Source organism: Oncorhynchus kisutch, linkage group LG14, assembly GCF_002021735.2.
Source record: "Oncorhynchus kisutch isolate 150728-3 linkage group LG14, Okis_V2, whole genome shotgun sequence".
Taxonomy (NCBI): Eukaryota; Metazoa; Chordata; class Actinopteri; order Salmoniformes; family Salmonidae; genus Oncorhynchus; species Oncorhynchus kisutch.
In genome coordinates, this window is record NC_034187.2 from 56,276,491 (window position 1) to 56,289,650 (window position 13,160).

Here is a 13,160-nt window from a genome sequence, read left to right on the forward strand (position 1 = left end):
AGACGTGTAAATAGTTTACTTAAAGGGACATTACAAAATAAAAGTTGTTGTTACATAAATGTTTTTGACTTCAAGTATTACATATACCCATGGATTCTTGAACAATATAATTTATAAATACTTCATGAGCTTAGTTGAACTGTCTTACCCGATCAAAACCCCAATTATAACCCCAATCATAATCTTGTTTTTATATTCTCAAAACATTGTAGTCGACATCCGCACTGATAAACCCAGGGTCGTTAGAACATGAATAAAGCTATTTTGATCTCATCGATGGTCAGTCCTTGCATCAATAGCGCTGTCTATGAATTTGAGAGTGGTTCTATTTCTTCAGCCCCATTGGTCAGCTATTTACTAAAACAATGGCGGGATAACCCATTTGTTATTGTTTGAACTGCAGATTGCCTCTATGAATTGTTTCCTCTTTCAGGTAAAACAACATATTTGTGTAGCACCTGTGTGAACAGGAATTCAAATCTCAAGGTAAAAGTACTTCTGTTAGTCATAATCGTTAGGACTAAAACTTGTCTAACTGTAAATCTATGCCTGAGAGGTTTGGATGGCATGAAGTCAGTATTTAATCACTAACACTGACATATATATATTTCATAAGGAAGTGAGTCTGCACGATGCTAGTATGAAGCACACTGGTAAGGCCCGCCCCATTGCTTAGGGAGTGCCAGGATTGGCCAAGGGAGATGTTATCTATGCAACAGTGGCCAAATTTGTTCATTCAGGCGTATGGTGCATCTGCTGACATTGTTCTTTAAATATCCGTTCTTAATGGAACTAAGATTGTATTGTGATTTGTGCATGTATGAGTGTTTCTGTAAATGTTGAAAAAGCTAATGTAATAATAGTTTTTTTTTGTCCAAAGAATCTCAATATAATTGTTTTAGGCCAACAGAATATAGAATTAGTTGGATAAAAGAATAGTATCTTGTGTATCTTGAAAGACTCAAATACATTTATTATAGGATTAAAGAGCAACCTTTGCAAAATGTACTCGTACTGTAATACAAAGAGGTAAAAAACGAACTGTTTTGTAAAGGAGTCAATCAGTCAAATCAATGTGTTATTCTCTCCAAACCCTGGAATGCTGGTCTAGCAGTGACCACAGTGGAATAGATGACGTGATGCTGGTCTCCCTGTACCTTCAATCTTTCCCTCCAGTTCTGCCGACCCAGAGATGCATACTGAACCTCAGTGTCTTCCACATGAGAAGGGCTCTGAGACACACACGGAGACATACAAATATTTAAATTAACATTTTAGCAAAGTTTTAAATAAGTGATATTCATTTGTACTCACTTCTTCCCCATCACTTTGTGTGATATCAGACCCTATAACACAAAATATTTTAAAAATTACTTGTTTTCAATGATAGCAATACTTGTTGGGAGAATGCACACATTTTACACAAACCCTACTAGATGGACCTTTCTGTCAGCAAACAATTAGACAGTGTTCTTTACCTAGATTTGACAAGCACCTAGTCTGGAGTTCAGTTCCTTCCTGCTTGTGTCCTGTCACTATAGGGAATACAGTAATTATGTCACATTTGTAAAAAAATAAAATAATAATAATCATTTATTACAAACAATATAATTTAGAGGATTTTTAAAAACCTGTACTGCATTTCTTTCTTCTTTCTCTCAGTCTTCCTTTCAGCAAATTGCACAGCAGACCAGCCAGAAGCACCATGAGGCATAGTCCAATGACAGCTATTATCGTCACAACTAATAGACAAAAACATGAAGCACTATTTGATTTGTGAAAATGTCACCTGATAACAGGATGAAAGCCCAGTTCATGCCCTCTGAAGCGAGCACACAGCATGGAGGGTCGCTAACAGTAAACACAAAGTTGGGTGGGTGGCATATTACAACACATAAATGTTCAGGGCCTTCGAAAAGCATTCAGATCCCTTGACTTTTTTCCACATTTTGTTAACGTTACAGCCTTATTCTAAAATTGATTAAATAAAAAAATCTGCAGCAATCTACACCCCATAATAACAAAGTGAAAACAGGTGTTGAAATGTTTGCTAATTTATAAAAAATACAAAACAGAAATACATTATTTACATAAGTATTCAGACCCTTTGCTAAGAGACTTGAAATTCAGCTCAGGTGCGTCCTGTTTCCATTGATCATCCTTGAGATGTTTCTACAACTTGATTGGAGTCCACCTGTGGTAAATCCAATTGATTCGACATGATTTGGAAAGGCCCCCACCTGTCTATATAAGGTCCCACAGTTGACAGTGCATGTCAGAACAAAAACCACGCCATGAGGTCGAAGGGATTGTCCATAAAGGGGCCTCCCGAGTGGTGCAGCGATCTAAGGCACTGCATCGCAGTGCTAGAGGTGTCACTACGGACTCGGGTTCGATCCCAGGCTGTATTGCAACCATCTGTGATCGGGAGTCCCATAGAGCGGAGCACAATTGGCCCAGCGTCATCCGGGTTAGGGGAATGTTTGGCTGGGGGGGCTTTACTTGGCTCATCGCGCTCTAGCGACTCCTTGTAGTGGGCGCCTGCAGGCTGACCTCACTCGTCAGTTGAACGGTGTTTCTTCCCGACACATTGGTGCGGCTGGCTTCCGGGTTAAACGAGCGGGTGTTAAGAAGCACGGTTTGATGGGTCATGTTTCAGAGGACACATGACTCGACCGTTGCCTCCCGAGGTTTGTGTCTGAACTTTTGTTGGACAACCTACCTTTTATAGGGCGTGTCTCCCTGTTCTCTCTCCCAACAACATCTGAAAATAGGTGAAGAATATTAGTCATGGAATTTACTTTTACAGCTCACAGTTAAAACCCTGGACTTTGGTGTAATTTTCATACTTTCAAGAACTGCAAAGTGTTGCTTTGTGTTACCTGTTTGCATAAGAGCAGTGGTACTCTGGATGTTGAAATGATCTGGGTTTGCAAAAAAAATAAAGTTATGCATGACATTTTAAGTTAAGGGAATGGCATTGTAGTGGCCTCTGAAGCTTCCCCAAAGCTTTCTCTTACTGGTTTTCCCAGCAAGTGTTCAAGAGGATTTTTGAGCCTGATCTTTTTATTAAATGCTTTATGATACTGTCAAAGGAAAATACATGGACAGTTAAATAGATACAGTGTAGCTATAAGGGAAAAACAGGAGAAGAAAATGCTACTTGGAAAGCTCTACCTGTCAACACCGTTACTTTGGCTGCCTTTTCTCCATTACACAGGTACTCTCCAGAGTCCCCTGGCTGCAGATTGAGGATCTGCAGGGAACCATCTTCATCACAGGAAAACCTTTTCTGGGGGTCCTTTCGCTCCTTTTTCATGGTCCCATTCTTGAACAGAGTCAAGATGGGTTCTCGTTTCGCATGACTATCTTTCCTGAAGAACCACCTCCGCTTGCCTTTGCTAGATACTATACAGGGAAGCAATAGGGCTCGTCCAGCAGAAACCGCAAAGTTTTTGCCTGTGGGAAGATATTTATTGTATTAAATATTGGTAACAAGATGTGAAAATGTATTTGACACTGATAGTAATATGCTCATTAGATGAACAAAATAGACTATGTTTCTTCTCCCACTTAACAAAGCAATGTTCAACCTCGATATAGAATCGAAGATACCAATTGTGACCCATTTTAAATACCTGGGCATTGATGTTTCAATTAAAAATGTTTATAAGAAATACAAAGTCACAACTGCAATTACAGCAGATCTCGACAGATGGTTTAATCTAACATGAACTTTATCAGGTCGAATTTTGATAGTCAAAATGAATGTCTTGCCTAGACTCAATTTATTGTTAGCACACTTTGTTAGTACTGAGATAAGATTCAAAATTCAGTCTTACATTTTATATGGAAAAAGAAACGGCCCAGAAATCAAATATATACACTCCAGAAACCCAAGGTTTTTGGGGGTCTAGCTTTACCCAACTTAAAGTTATATGCCTTGATGAATGATGAAGGGTTATTATCCTTTCATGACCTAAAAAATATGTATCAAATATGTATCACTGATTCGTCATTTATTTGTATTTTACATTCTTTGCCGTTAAGAACCACTTTGCGCACTTATGGAGCCTTTCCATCGACTCACTGAGTTTGTATGTAACCAGAACACACAAGTGGAGGTTTTGTATTCAATCTATATATAAAAAACTACTAGAAGTCCTCCATAAACCAATGGGAATAGTTACGATATGGAATACAGACCTTAAAGACTACAAACAAAATACAGATTGGAAAAGAGTCTGGAACATTATCTTTAATAAAACGTCCAGTTTCAGTTAAAACGGCCAGTTTCAGTCGGCTGATTCTAGCCATCCCTTCTGGATAGTTCCGGTCGGCAGCTTAGACTCCCATTCAGAGGACCCCCACTTTTGTTAGTGTTTTATTGAAGGTCATGCCAAATACCTAAGTTGTGTGGACTTTTGTGTAAAAGTACCATGTGTTCAGCTTGTTTGTTGGCTCACGCTAGCACTACCATTAGCATATTGTATTGGAATGCATAATAATTTTAACATGATTGCTAGTGATTAGCCGTTTATTAGCATTCTTAATTTTTGGTGCTAGGCTATTTTCAATTCTATATATATCACTCATTCATGCTCATTGTATTTATATTATGTATACATTTCAACATTACTGTAATGTTTGAGCACATTTGCCTGAGTATCAAGTGTACAAGTCCAATAGGTTGTTTAGTCTATTGCCAAGTGACTAGGCCTTATGTCTGCTGTAGTGTATAGCCCTTGCTGTTATATAATTACCTGTGCTAGCTTATACAGCCATGTCATATTATAGCAGTGCTATAGCCAAAGTTATTTCTCTGCTTTCCTTTGAGAACCATAGTTTAATGTCAGTTCTCACTGGACATGATTCTCAGTTATCTGAACCATGAGTGGTCAGATGTGTGATTTTTATTTAACCTGTATTTAACTAGGCAAGTCAATTAAGAACAAATAGCAGAACATTCTGTAGTGGTTGCCACTGGCCTTAAACCAGCACCTAAGGTTTATTATTACATTCATGGTCCTTCGATTCTCTACAAACCTACCCCTATTTTTCAATATCCCAATGTCCTCCCAAAATTTGAATCATCAACTGATACACTACAAATTCATTCACAGATTTTATTTGACTCCACGGAAATGCTGCCAATTTAAACTTGCTCCTATTCCAAATGGTCTGTTGTGTTCTTCAATAAATATTGGAACCTACATGCACATGATTTGGGACTACCCAAGTGTGAAGACCTTTTGGTGGTCACAGTTGATGTGAGCAGGCCTTTCTAATCGACATGGCCCGGGTATCCTGGAAGGATATTGATCCCGGATATTGATGAGGATACCTCATCCCGTCAGTAGAGGATGCCTGGTTGTTCTTTAAAAGTAATTTCCTCAACATCTTAAATAAGCATGCCCCTTTCAAAAAATGTAGAACTAGGAACAGAACAAGGTTCAATCCAGACCTGACTGCCCTCGACCAGCACAAAAACATCCTGTGGTGTACTTCACCAGCATCGAATAGTCCCCACGATATGCAACTTTTCAGGGAAGTCAGGAGCCAATACACACAATCAGTTAGGAAAGCAAAGGCTAGCTTTTTCAAACAGAAATTTGCATCCTGTAGCTCTAAAGCCCAAAAGTTCTGGGACACTGTAAAGTCCATGGAGAATAAGAGCACCTCCTCCCAGCTGCCCACTGCACTGAGGCTAGGAAACACTGTCACCACCGATAAATCCACAATAATCAAGAATTTCAATAAGCATTTCTCTACAACTGGCCATGCTTTCCTCCTGGCTACCCCAACCCCGGCCAAACACTCCGCACCCCCCGCGGCTACTTGCCCAAGCCTCCCCAGCTTTTCCTTCACCCAAATCCAGATAGCAGATGTTCTGAAAGAGCTGCAAAACATAGACTCGTACAAATCAGCTGGGCTAGACAATTGTTGCAACCGCTATTACTAGTCTGTTCAACCTCTCGTTCATATCGTCTGAGATTCCTAAAGATTGGAAAGCTGCGCGGTCATCCCCTTCTTCAAAGGGGGTGGCACTCTAGACCCAAACTGTTACAGACCTATATCCATCCTGCTCTGCCTTTCTTAAGTCTTCGAAAGCCACGTAAACAGACAGATCACTGACCATTTCGAATCCCACCGTACCTTCTCCGCTGTGCAATCTGGTTTCTGAGCTGGTCACGGGTGCACCTCAGCCACGCTCAAGGTACTAAACGATATCATAACCGCCATCGATAAAAGACAGTACTGTGCAGCCGTCTTCATCGACCTAGCCAAGGCTTTCGACAATCACGTATTCTTATCGGCAGGCAACACAGCCTAGGTTTCTCAAATGACTGCCTCGCCTGGTTCACCAACTACTTCTCAGATAGAGTTCAGTGTGTCAAATCGGAGGGCCTGTTGTCCAGACCACTGGCAGTCTCCATGGGGGTACCACAGGGTTCAATTCTCGGGCCGACTCTTTTCTCTGTATATATCAATGATGTCACTCTTGCTGCGGGTGATTCCTTGATCCACCTCTACGCAGACGACACCATTCTGTATACATCTGGCCCTTCTTTGGACACTGTGTTAACTAACCTCCAAACGAGCTTCAATGCCATACAACTCTCCTTCCATGGCCTCCAACTGCTCTTAAATGCAAGTAAAACTAAATGCTTCAACCGATCGCTGCAGCTGTACATAGCCCACCTGTAAATAGCCCATCCAACTACCTACCTCATCCCCATATTGCTTTTATTTACTTTTTTTGCTCTTTTGCACACCAGTATTTCTACTTGCACATCATCATCTGCACATCTATCACTCCAGTGTTAATTTGCTCAATTGTAATTACTTCGCTACTATGGCCTATTTATTGCCTTACTCCATTTGCACACACTGTATATAGATTTTTCTATTGTGTTATTGACTGTACTTTTGTTTATCCCTGTGTTGTTGTTTTTTGTCTCACTGCTTTGCTTTATCTTGGCCAGGTTGCAGTTGTAAATGAGAACTTGTTCTCAACTGGCCTACCTGGTTAAATGAAGGTGAAATAAAATTTGAAAAAATGAAATGTTGCTATTCCCTATCTCCCCAAACTATTATTTTCGAACGATTGAATCTTCACTGACTCGAGTCAGAGTACCCCAGAAACGAGTGTTTGTCAGGACTGACTGCGGCCAAAATAATATTAGTGACCAGATGGAAGCCTCCACATAAGCTCAGCATAACTCAATGTGTACAAAACTTCCTTGATATTCTTTCACTAGAGCTCCTCACAGCTCGTATGAACAGCGACAAGGAAACAACCTTAGATACAGTACATTCAATAGAGCAGTTGATAAGGTCAAAAGCTTATTGTGAGTTAATGTAATGCAATCATGTTTGAATTTATCCATTGTATTTTGAATATCTGTATAGAATATTGATGTATGCAGGCTGATTCTATTCATGTGTGCCTTGGTCCCACAACCAACTTTACAAACATAAGATGAGTTACCCATGATGTTTTGTTTTATGCATAGATACAGTATGTCCACATCATGAGCCCGTAAGGGGAGAGAGGGAGGGAGTGAGGGGGAATAGGAATGGGTCGCACATACTAAGAAGGGGGAGGGAGAGGGGAGATGGGACTGACAGGACAAATAATGCTTATTTTATTTGCTTCCGACTGCTTTTAATTTCTTTATATATATATATACACTTTGTGAATATTAATTCCTGTCTGTGATCTGAACCCCTCGCAATTTTTTTTTATACAAATAAATAATACAAGTTGGTCACAAAAATAAGTGTGTTTCAGCTAATTTTCTTAAAAATAGATGACTTATTTTCTTCTATCACTCCAATGACAGAGCAGTTTCACTGGTGGTTGACCACTTGAAATGGATCATTGGTTGAACCATCCTTCATCGCCCAGTCAGTGGTACATTTTCAGCTCACATCATCAAGGACAGCAACCAATATATTTATAGCATTTTTTGTATTTGTTATTCTAGAGTGGTGGTCAGACAAGTGTTACATTTCACACTGTACCTGTCACTCATACCTTTCAGTACCTCCACGTCTGCCACTAGCTGGTCGTTGCAGTGGTAGTCCCCAGAGTCGGATGGCTCCAGCTCTTTAATAACCAGAGATCCATCAGGCTGGAGGTCATATTTCTGTTGGTTCGTGTAAGTAATCGACTGGCCTTGTTTGGTGACTATAATCCTGTTGACCTGGTGTCGCCACTGTAAGTCAACAGTGCCACTGCAGGCCAGGTACAGGCGATGCTCCTCAGGCACTGAGATTCTTCTCACTGAGTGAAGAAATAACAAGTGTGAAGTAGGTTTACACTAACTAGAATAAACTGGACAAACTGATATTGTGGGAAATATAGACATACACTTCTGAGCATGTCTGCTTTGTGTCACAGCTCATTTAATCCAAGAAAACATGTGGGGTAGTGTGTTGGATCAGGGGTGTTTTCTGAGAGCCTGACTTGTCCCAAGCCTATGGAATCATCTGAGTGCAGTCTACTTCTACAGTGGCTGTATGTAGAAGAATATAACTGTTTGTCTACCACTGCATGCAAGGCTGTGTGTCACTCATATCTTCCTGAGTCCATTTCTTCCTGCTTCCTGTGTGATCCACTATTCCTCTTTATCTAATGGGAACATGGCATATCCTTAGAGTGGGAATAAAATTAGCCCACTTTAAGGAAGCTAACGTGTGAGGGGTTTTTCAAGGCAAAACCATTAAAACAAACACTAGTATTAATGGTGTTATTGTTTGAAAAATGTTACTGTCAAGGTGTTGACAAAATGGATTGAATTTCAAATGGATTAAATTGAGATTGTTGTCCCTTGCCTAGACACAAAACCCCATAATGTCAAAGTGGAATCGTGTTTTTCGAAAATGTTAAAAACAAATTAAAAATTAAAAGCTGAAATGTCTTGAGTCAATAAGTATTCAACCCCTTTGTTATGGCAAGTTCAGGAGTAAACATTTGCTTAACAAGTCCCATAATAAGTTGCATGGACTCACTCTGTGTGCAATAATAGTATTTAACATGATTTTTGAATGACTACCTCATCTCTGTACCCCACACATACAATTATCTGTAAGGTCCCTCAGCCGAGCAGTGCATTTCAAACACAGATTCAACCACAAAGACCATCGAGGTTTTCCAATACCTCACATAGAAGGGCATCTATGATTGGGTGACTGGAGTCGTTGACGGGGTTGTAGTGGAGCGGGTTAAAAGTTTCGAGCTCCATGGTGTCCACATCACCAACAAACTATCATGGTCCAAACACACCAAGACAGTCGTGAAGCAGGCACGACAACACCTTTTCCCCCTCAGGAGACTGAAAAGATTTGGCATGGGTCCCCAGATCCTCAAAAAGTTCTACAGCTGCACCATCGAGGGCATCCTGACCGGTTGCATCACCGCCTGGTATGGCAACTGCTCGGCATCCGACCAAAAGGCGCTACAGAGGGTAGTGCGTACAGCCCTGTCATCCAGGACCTATATGCTAGGCGGTGTCAGAGGAAAGCCCAAAAAACTGTCAAAGACTCCAGTCACCCAAGTCAAAGACTGTTCTCTCTGCTACCACAAGGCAAGCGGTACCGGAGCACCAAGTCTAGATCCAAAAGGCTCCTTAACAGGTTCTACCCCCAAGCCATAAGACTGCTGAACAATTACTCAAATGGCCACCCAGACTATTTACATTGACCCCCCCTCCCCCTTGTTTTTACACTGCTGCTACTCGCTGGTTATTATCTATGCATAGTCACTTTACCCCTACCTTCATGTACAAATTACCTCGACTAACCTGTACCCCCGCACATTGACTGTGTACTGGTATCCCCTGTATATTGCCACGTTATTCTTATTTTATTGTGTTCTTTTTTACTTTATTTAGTAAATATTTTCTTAACTCTATTTCTTGAACTGGATTGTTGGTTAAGGGCTTGTAAGTAAGCATTTCACAGTAAGGTCTACAACTGTTGTATTCGGCACGTGAAGAATAACATTTGATTTGACCTATTGGTAGATACAAAAATATCCCTTTGATAATTATTAATTACACTTTGGATGGTGTATCAATAAACCCAGTCACTACAAAGATACAGGTGTCCTTCCTATCTCAGTTGCCGAAGAGGAAGGAAACCGTTTAGGGATTTCCCCATTAGCCAATGGTGACTTTAAAACAGTTACAGAGTTTAATGGTTGTGTTAGGAGAAAACTGAGGATGGAAACACCTCCTTCTGCAACTGGATCCTGGACTTCCTGACGGGCTGCCCCCAGGTGGTAAGGGTAGGTAACAACACATACGCCACGCTGATCCTCAACACAGGGGCCCCTCAGGGGTGCGTGCTCAGTCCCGTCCTGTACTCCCTGTTCACTCATGACTGCATGACCAGGCTAACTGCACACCATCATTAAGTTTGCAGATGACACAACAGTGTCAACAACAGCCTGATCACCGACAACGACGAGACAGCCTATAGGGAGGAAGTCAGAGACCTGGCCGTGTGGTGCCAGGACAACAACCTCTCCCTCAACGTGATCAAGACAAAGGAGATGGTTGTGGACTACAGGAAAAAGAGGACAGAGCACGCCCCCATTCTCATCGACAGGGCTGTAGTGGAGCGGGTCGAGAGCTCCAAGTTCCTTGGTGTCCACATCACCAAAAAATTAACATGGTCCAAGCACATCAAGACAGTCGTGAAGAGGGCACGACAACACCTATTCCCCCTCAGGAGATTGAAAAGATTTGGCATGGGTCCTCAGATCCTCAAAACGTTCTACAGCTGCACCATCGAGAGCAAGCTGACTGGTTGCATCACTGCCTGGTATGGAAAATGCTTGGCCTCTGACCGCAAGGCACAACGTACGGCTCAGAATATCACTGTGTCCAAGCTTCCTGCCATCCAGGACCTCTATAACAGGCGGTGTCAGAGAAAGGCCCTAAAAATTGTCAAAAAGCCACCCTAGACATAGACTGTTCTCTCTGCTACCGCATGGTAAGCTGTACCGGAGCGGCAGGTCTAGGTCCAAAAGGCTTCTAAACATCTTCTACCCCCAAGCCATAAGACTCCTGAACATCTAATCAAATGGCTACCCGGACTATTTGCATTGTCCCCCCTCCTTTTATACCGCTGCTACGCTCTGTTGTTATCATCTATACATAGTCACTTTAATAACTCTACTTACATGTACATATTACCTCGACTAACCGGTGCCCCTGCACATTGACTCTGTACCGGTATCCCCCTGTATATAGTCTCGCTATTGTTATTTTACTGCTGCTCTTTAATTACTTGTTACTTTTATTTCTTATTCTTATTTTTTTTAACTGCATTGTTGGTTAGGGGCTTGAAAGTAAGCATTTGACTGTAAGGTCTACACCTGTTGTATTCGGCGCATTTGACTAATACAAATTTATTTTATTTCCTCTGTTCTAGACATTATTATGAGCTGTCCTCCCCTCCACTGAATTCAATACAACGCATTACTGAGTACCACTCTCCATATTTTCAAGGATAGTGGTGGCTGCATCCTGTTATGGGTATGCCTGTAAGGTTAAAAAAGAACCGGAATAGAGATAAGCACAGGCAAAATCCTACAGGAAAACCTGGTTCAGTCTGCTTTCCACTAGACATTGGGAGATTAATTCACCTTTCGGCAGGACAATAACCTAAAACACAAGGCTAAAGCTACACTGGAGTTGCTTACCAAAAAGACAGTCAAGTGGCCAGGTTTTGACTTAAATCTACTTGATAATATATGGCAAGACCTGAAAATGGTTGTCTTGCAATGATCAACAACCAATTTGACAGAGCTTGAAGAATTTTAAAAATAGTAATGGGCAAATGTTGCACAATCCAGGTGTGGAAAGCTCTTAGGGACTTACCCAGAAAGACAGAGCTGTGATCGCTGCCAAAGGTGCTTCTGACTCGGGGGTGTAAATATTTATGTAAGTGAGATATTTCTGTATATCACTTTCTATACATTTCCATAAAAAAAGTTTTCACTTTGTCATTAGTGGGTATTGTGTGTAGACGGGTGAGAAAAATACAATTGAATCAATTTGTTATTCAGGTGGTAGCACAACAAATATGGAATTAGTCAAGGATATGAATACTTTCTGAAGGCACTGTACATGAAGTAGAATCTCAAATCAATATAGGAAATAAAGTTAAATAGAAATTGCTCATAATTATTCTAATACACTATGTTTCCCAGTGTATACTCCCTCTTTTTATGTTTTGTTCATTTTGTCTTGGATAGAAAGAAAGTATGGTCGGTGTAGTACTCAATCAATGCAAAGAACAAATAACTAAATGTTCACTGTACCTGTACCTGTAGCTGTTGCACTAGAGGTGAGTGGAATCATTAGAAAAAACAACAAAGTCTTGAAATAGCTCCACATCTTTCACCAAAACTCTTAACACTGCAGAGTTCATCTGTATACGTGATAGTAACCCCTCCTTCCCTTTTCCTCTGTTCCCTGTTTAAACCAGACCAAGACCACGTGAGTCTGTGTGGTCATGACTAAGACATTGACATTATGGTGACTAATGGGCAGCATCATACCATAGACTCAACATTATGATAACATTTGATAGTGGATATCCAAAATGTTTCATTATGCTTCAATGAGAGGACATTGACACGTCTTTTCACATAAACCTGTTATATACTGTGCGTCTTATTGCATTTCATGCTAATTTAAAAATGCCTTCTTTTTGTTGATTGATTGGTAAATAAGAAGCCACTCACAATAGGGCTGAGCCTATCTTGAAGTTGAGACAGTGTTTAATTACATCCTCGTGAGTACAGATTTGAACCAGGTGGGACCCCTGCAGAGTGACTTTCCAAACAATGCTATTAGAATGATGACAGTAGTAGCGAAATAAATGCTTTATACTAGTTTTGTGCAGATATACCGTACCGGAGAAGGTTCAGAAATGTTGGACATACTTAGTTTACTTCATACAGTGGAGGGCGCCAAACAACAACACCCACTTGGGTGTACGTTTTGTTTTTTTGCCCTCGCACTATATAGCTGATTCAAATAACCAACTAATCATCAAGCGTTGATTATTTGAATCAGCTATCTGCATTGACCCTTTTTGCACTAACTTTTTTTAGTCATCGCATACGCTGCTTCAACTGT

General features: G+C 40.8%; 1 protein-coding gene across 4 annotated transcripts; it reads right to left on the reverse strand.

Annotated features, from left to right (window-relative positions):
- On the reverse strand, positions 1-12,487 carry LOC109903592 (uncharacterized). 4 transcript variants are annotated; one of them, XM_020500389.2, is made up of 9 exons: positions 12,338-12,487; positions 8,042-8,290; positions 3,178-3,459; positions 2,883-2,924; positions 2,723-2,764; positions 1,632-1,742; positions 1,479-1,535; positions 1,315-1,346; positions 1-1,232 (listed from the first exon to the last, which is right to left on the reverse strand). In XM_020500389.2, exons 1-9 carry the CDS (start codon positions 12,411-12,413, stop codon positions 1,071-1,073), a joined length of 1,053 nt encoding a protein of 350 aa, XP_020355978.1. In that variant the 5' UTR covers positions 12,414-12,487; the 3' UTR covers positions 1-1,070. The 4 variants fall into 4 exon arrangements, with proteins under 4 accessions (XP_020355978.1, XP_031644456.1, XP_020355979.1 ...); XM_031788596.1 differs by having other exon boundaries at positions 1,638-1,742; positions 12,344-12,480; XM_020500390.2 differs by having other exon boundaries at positions 12,344-12,475.
- Positions 12,488-13,160: the final 673 nt, after the last annotated feature.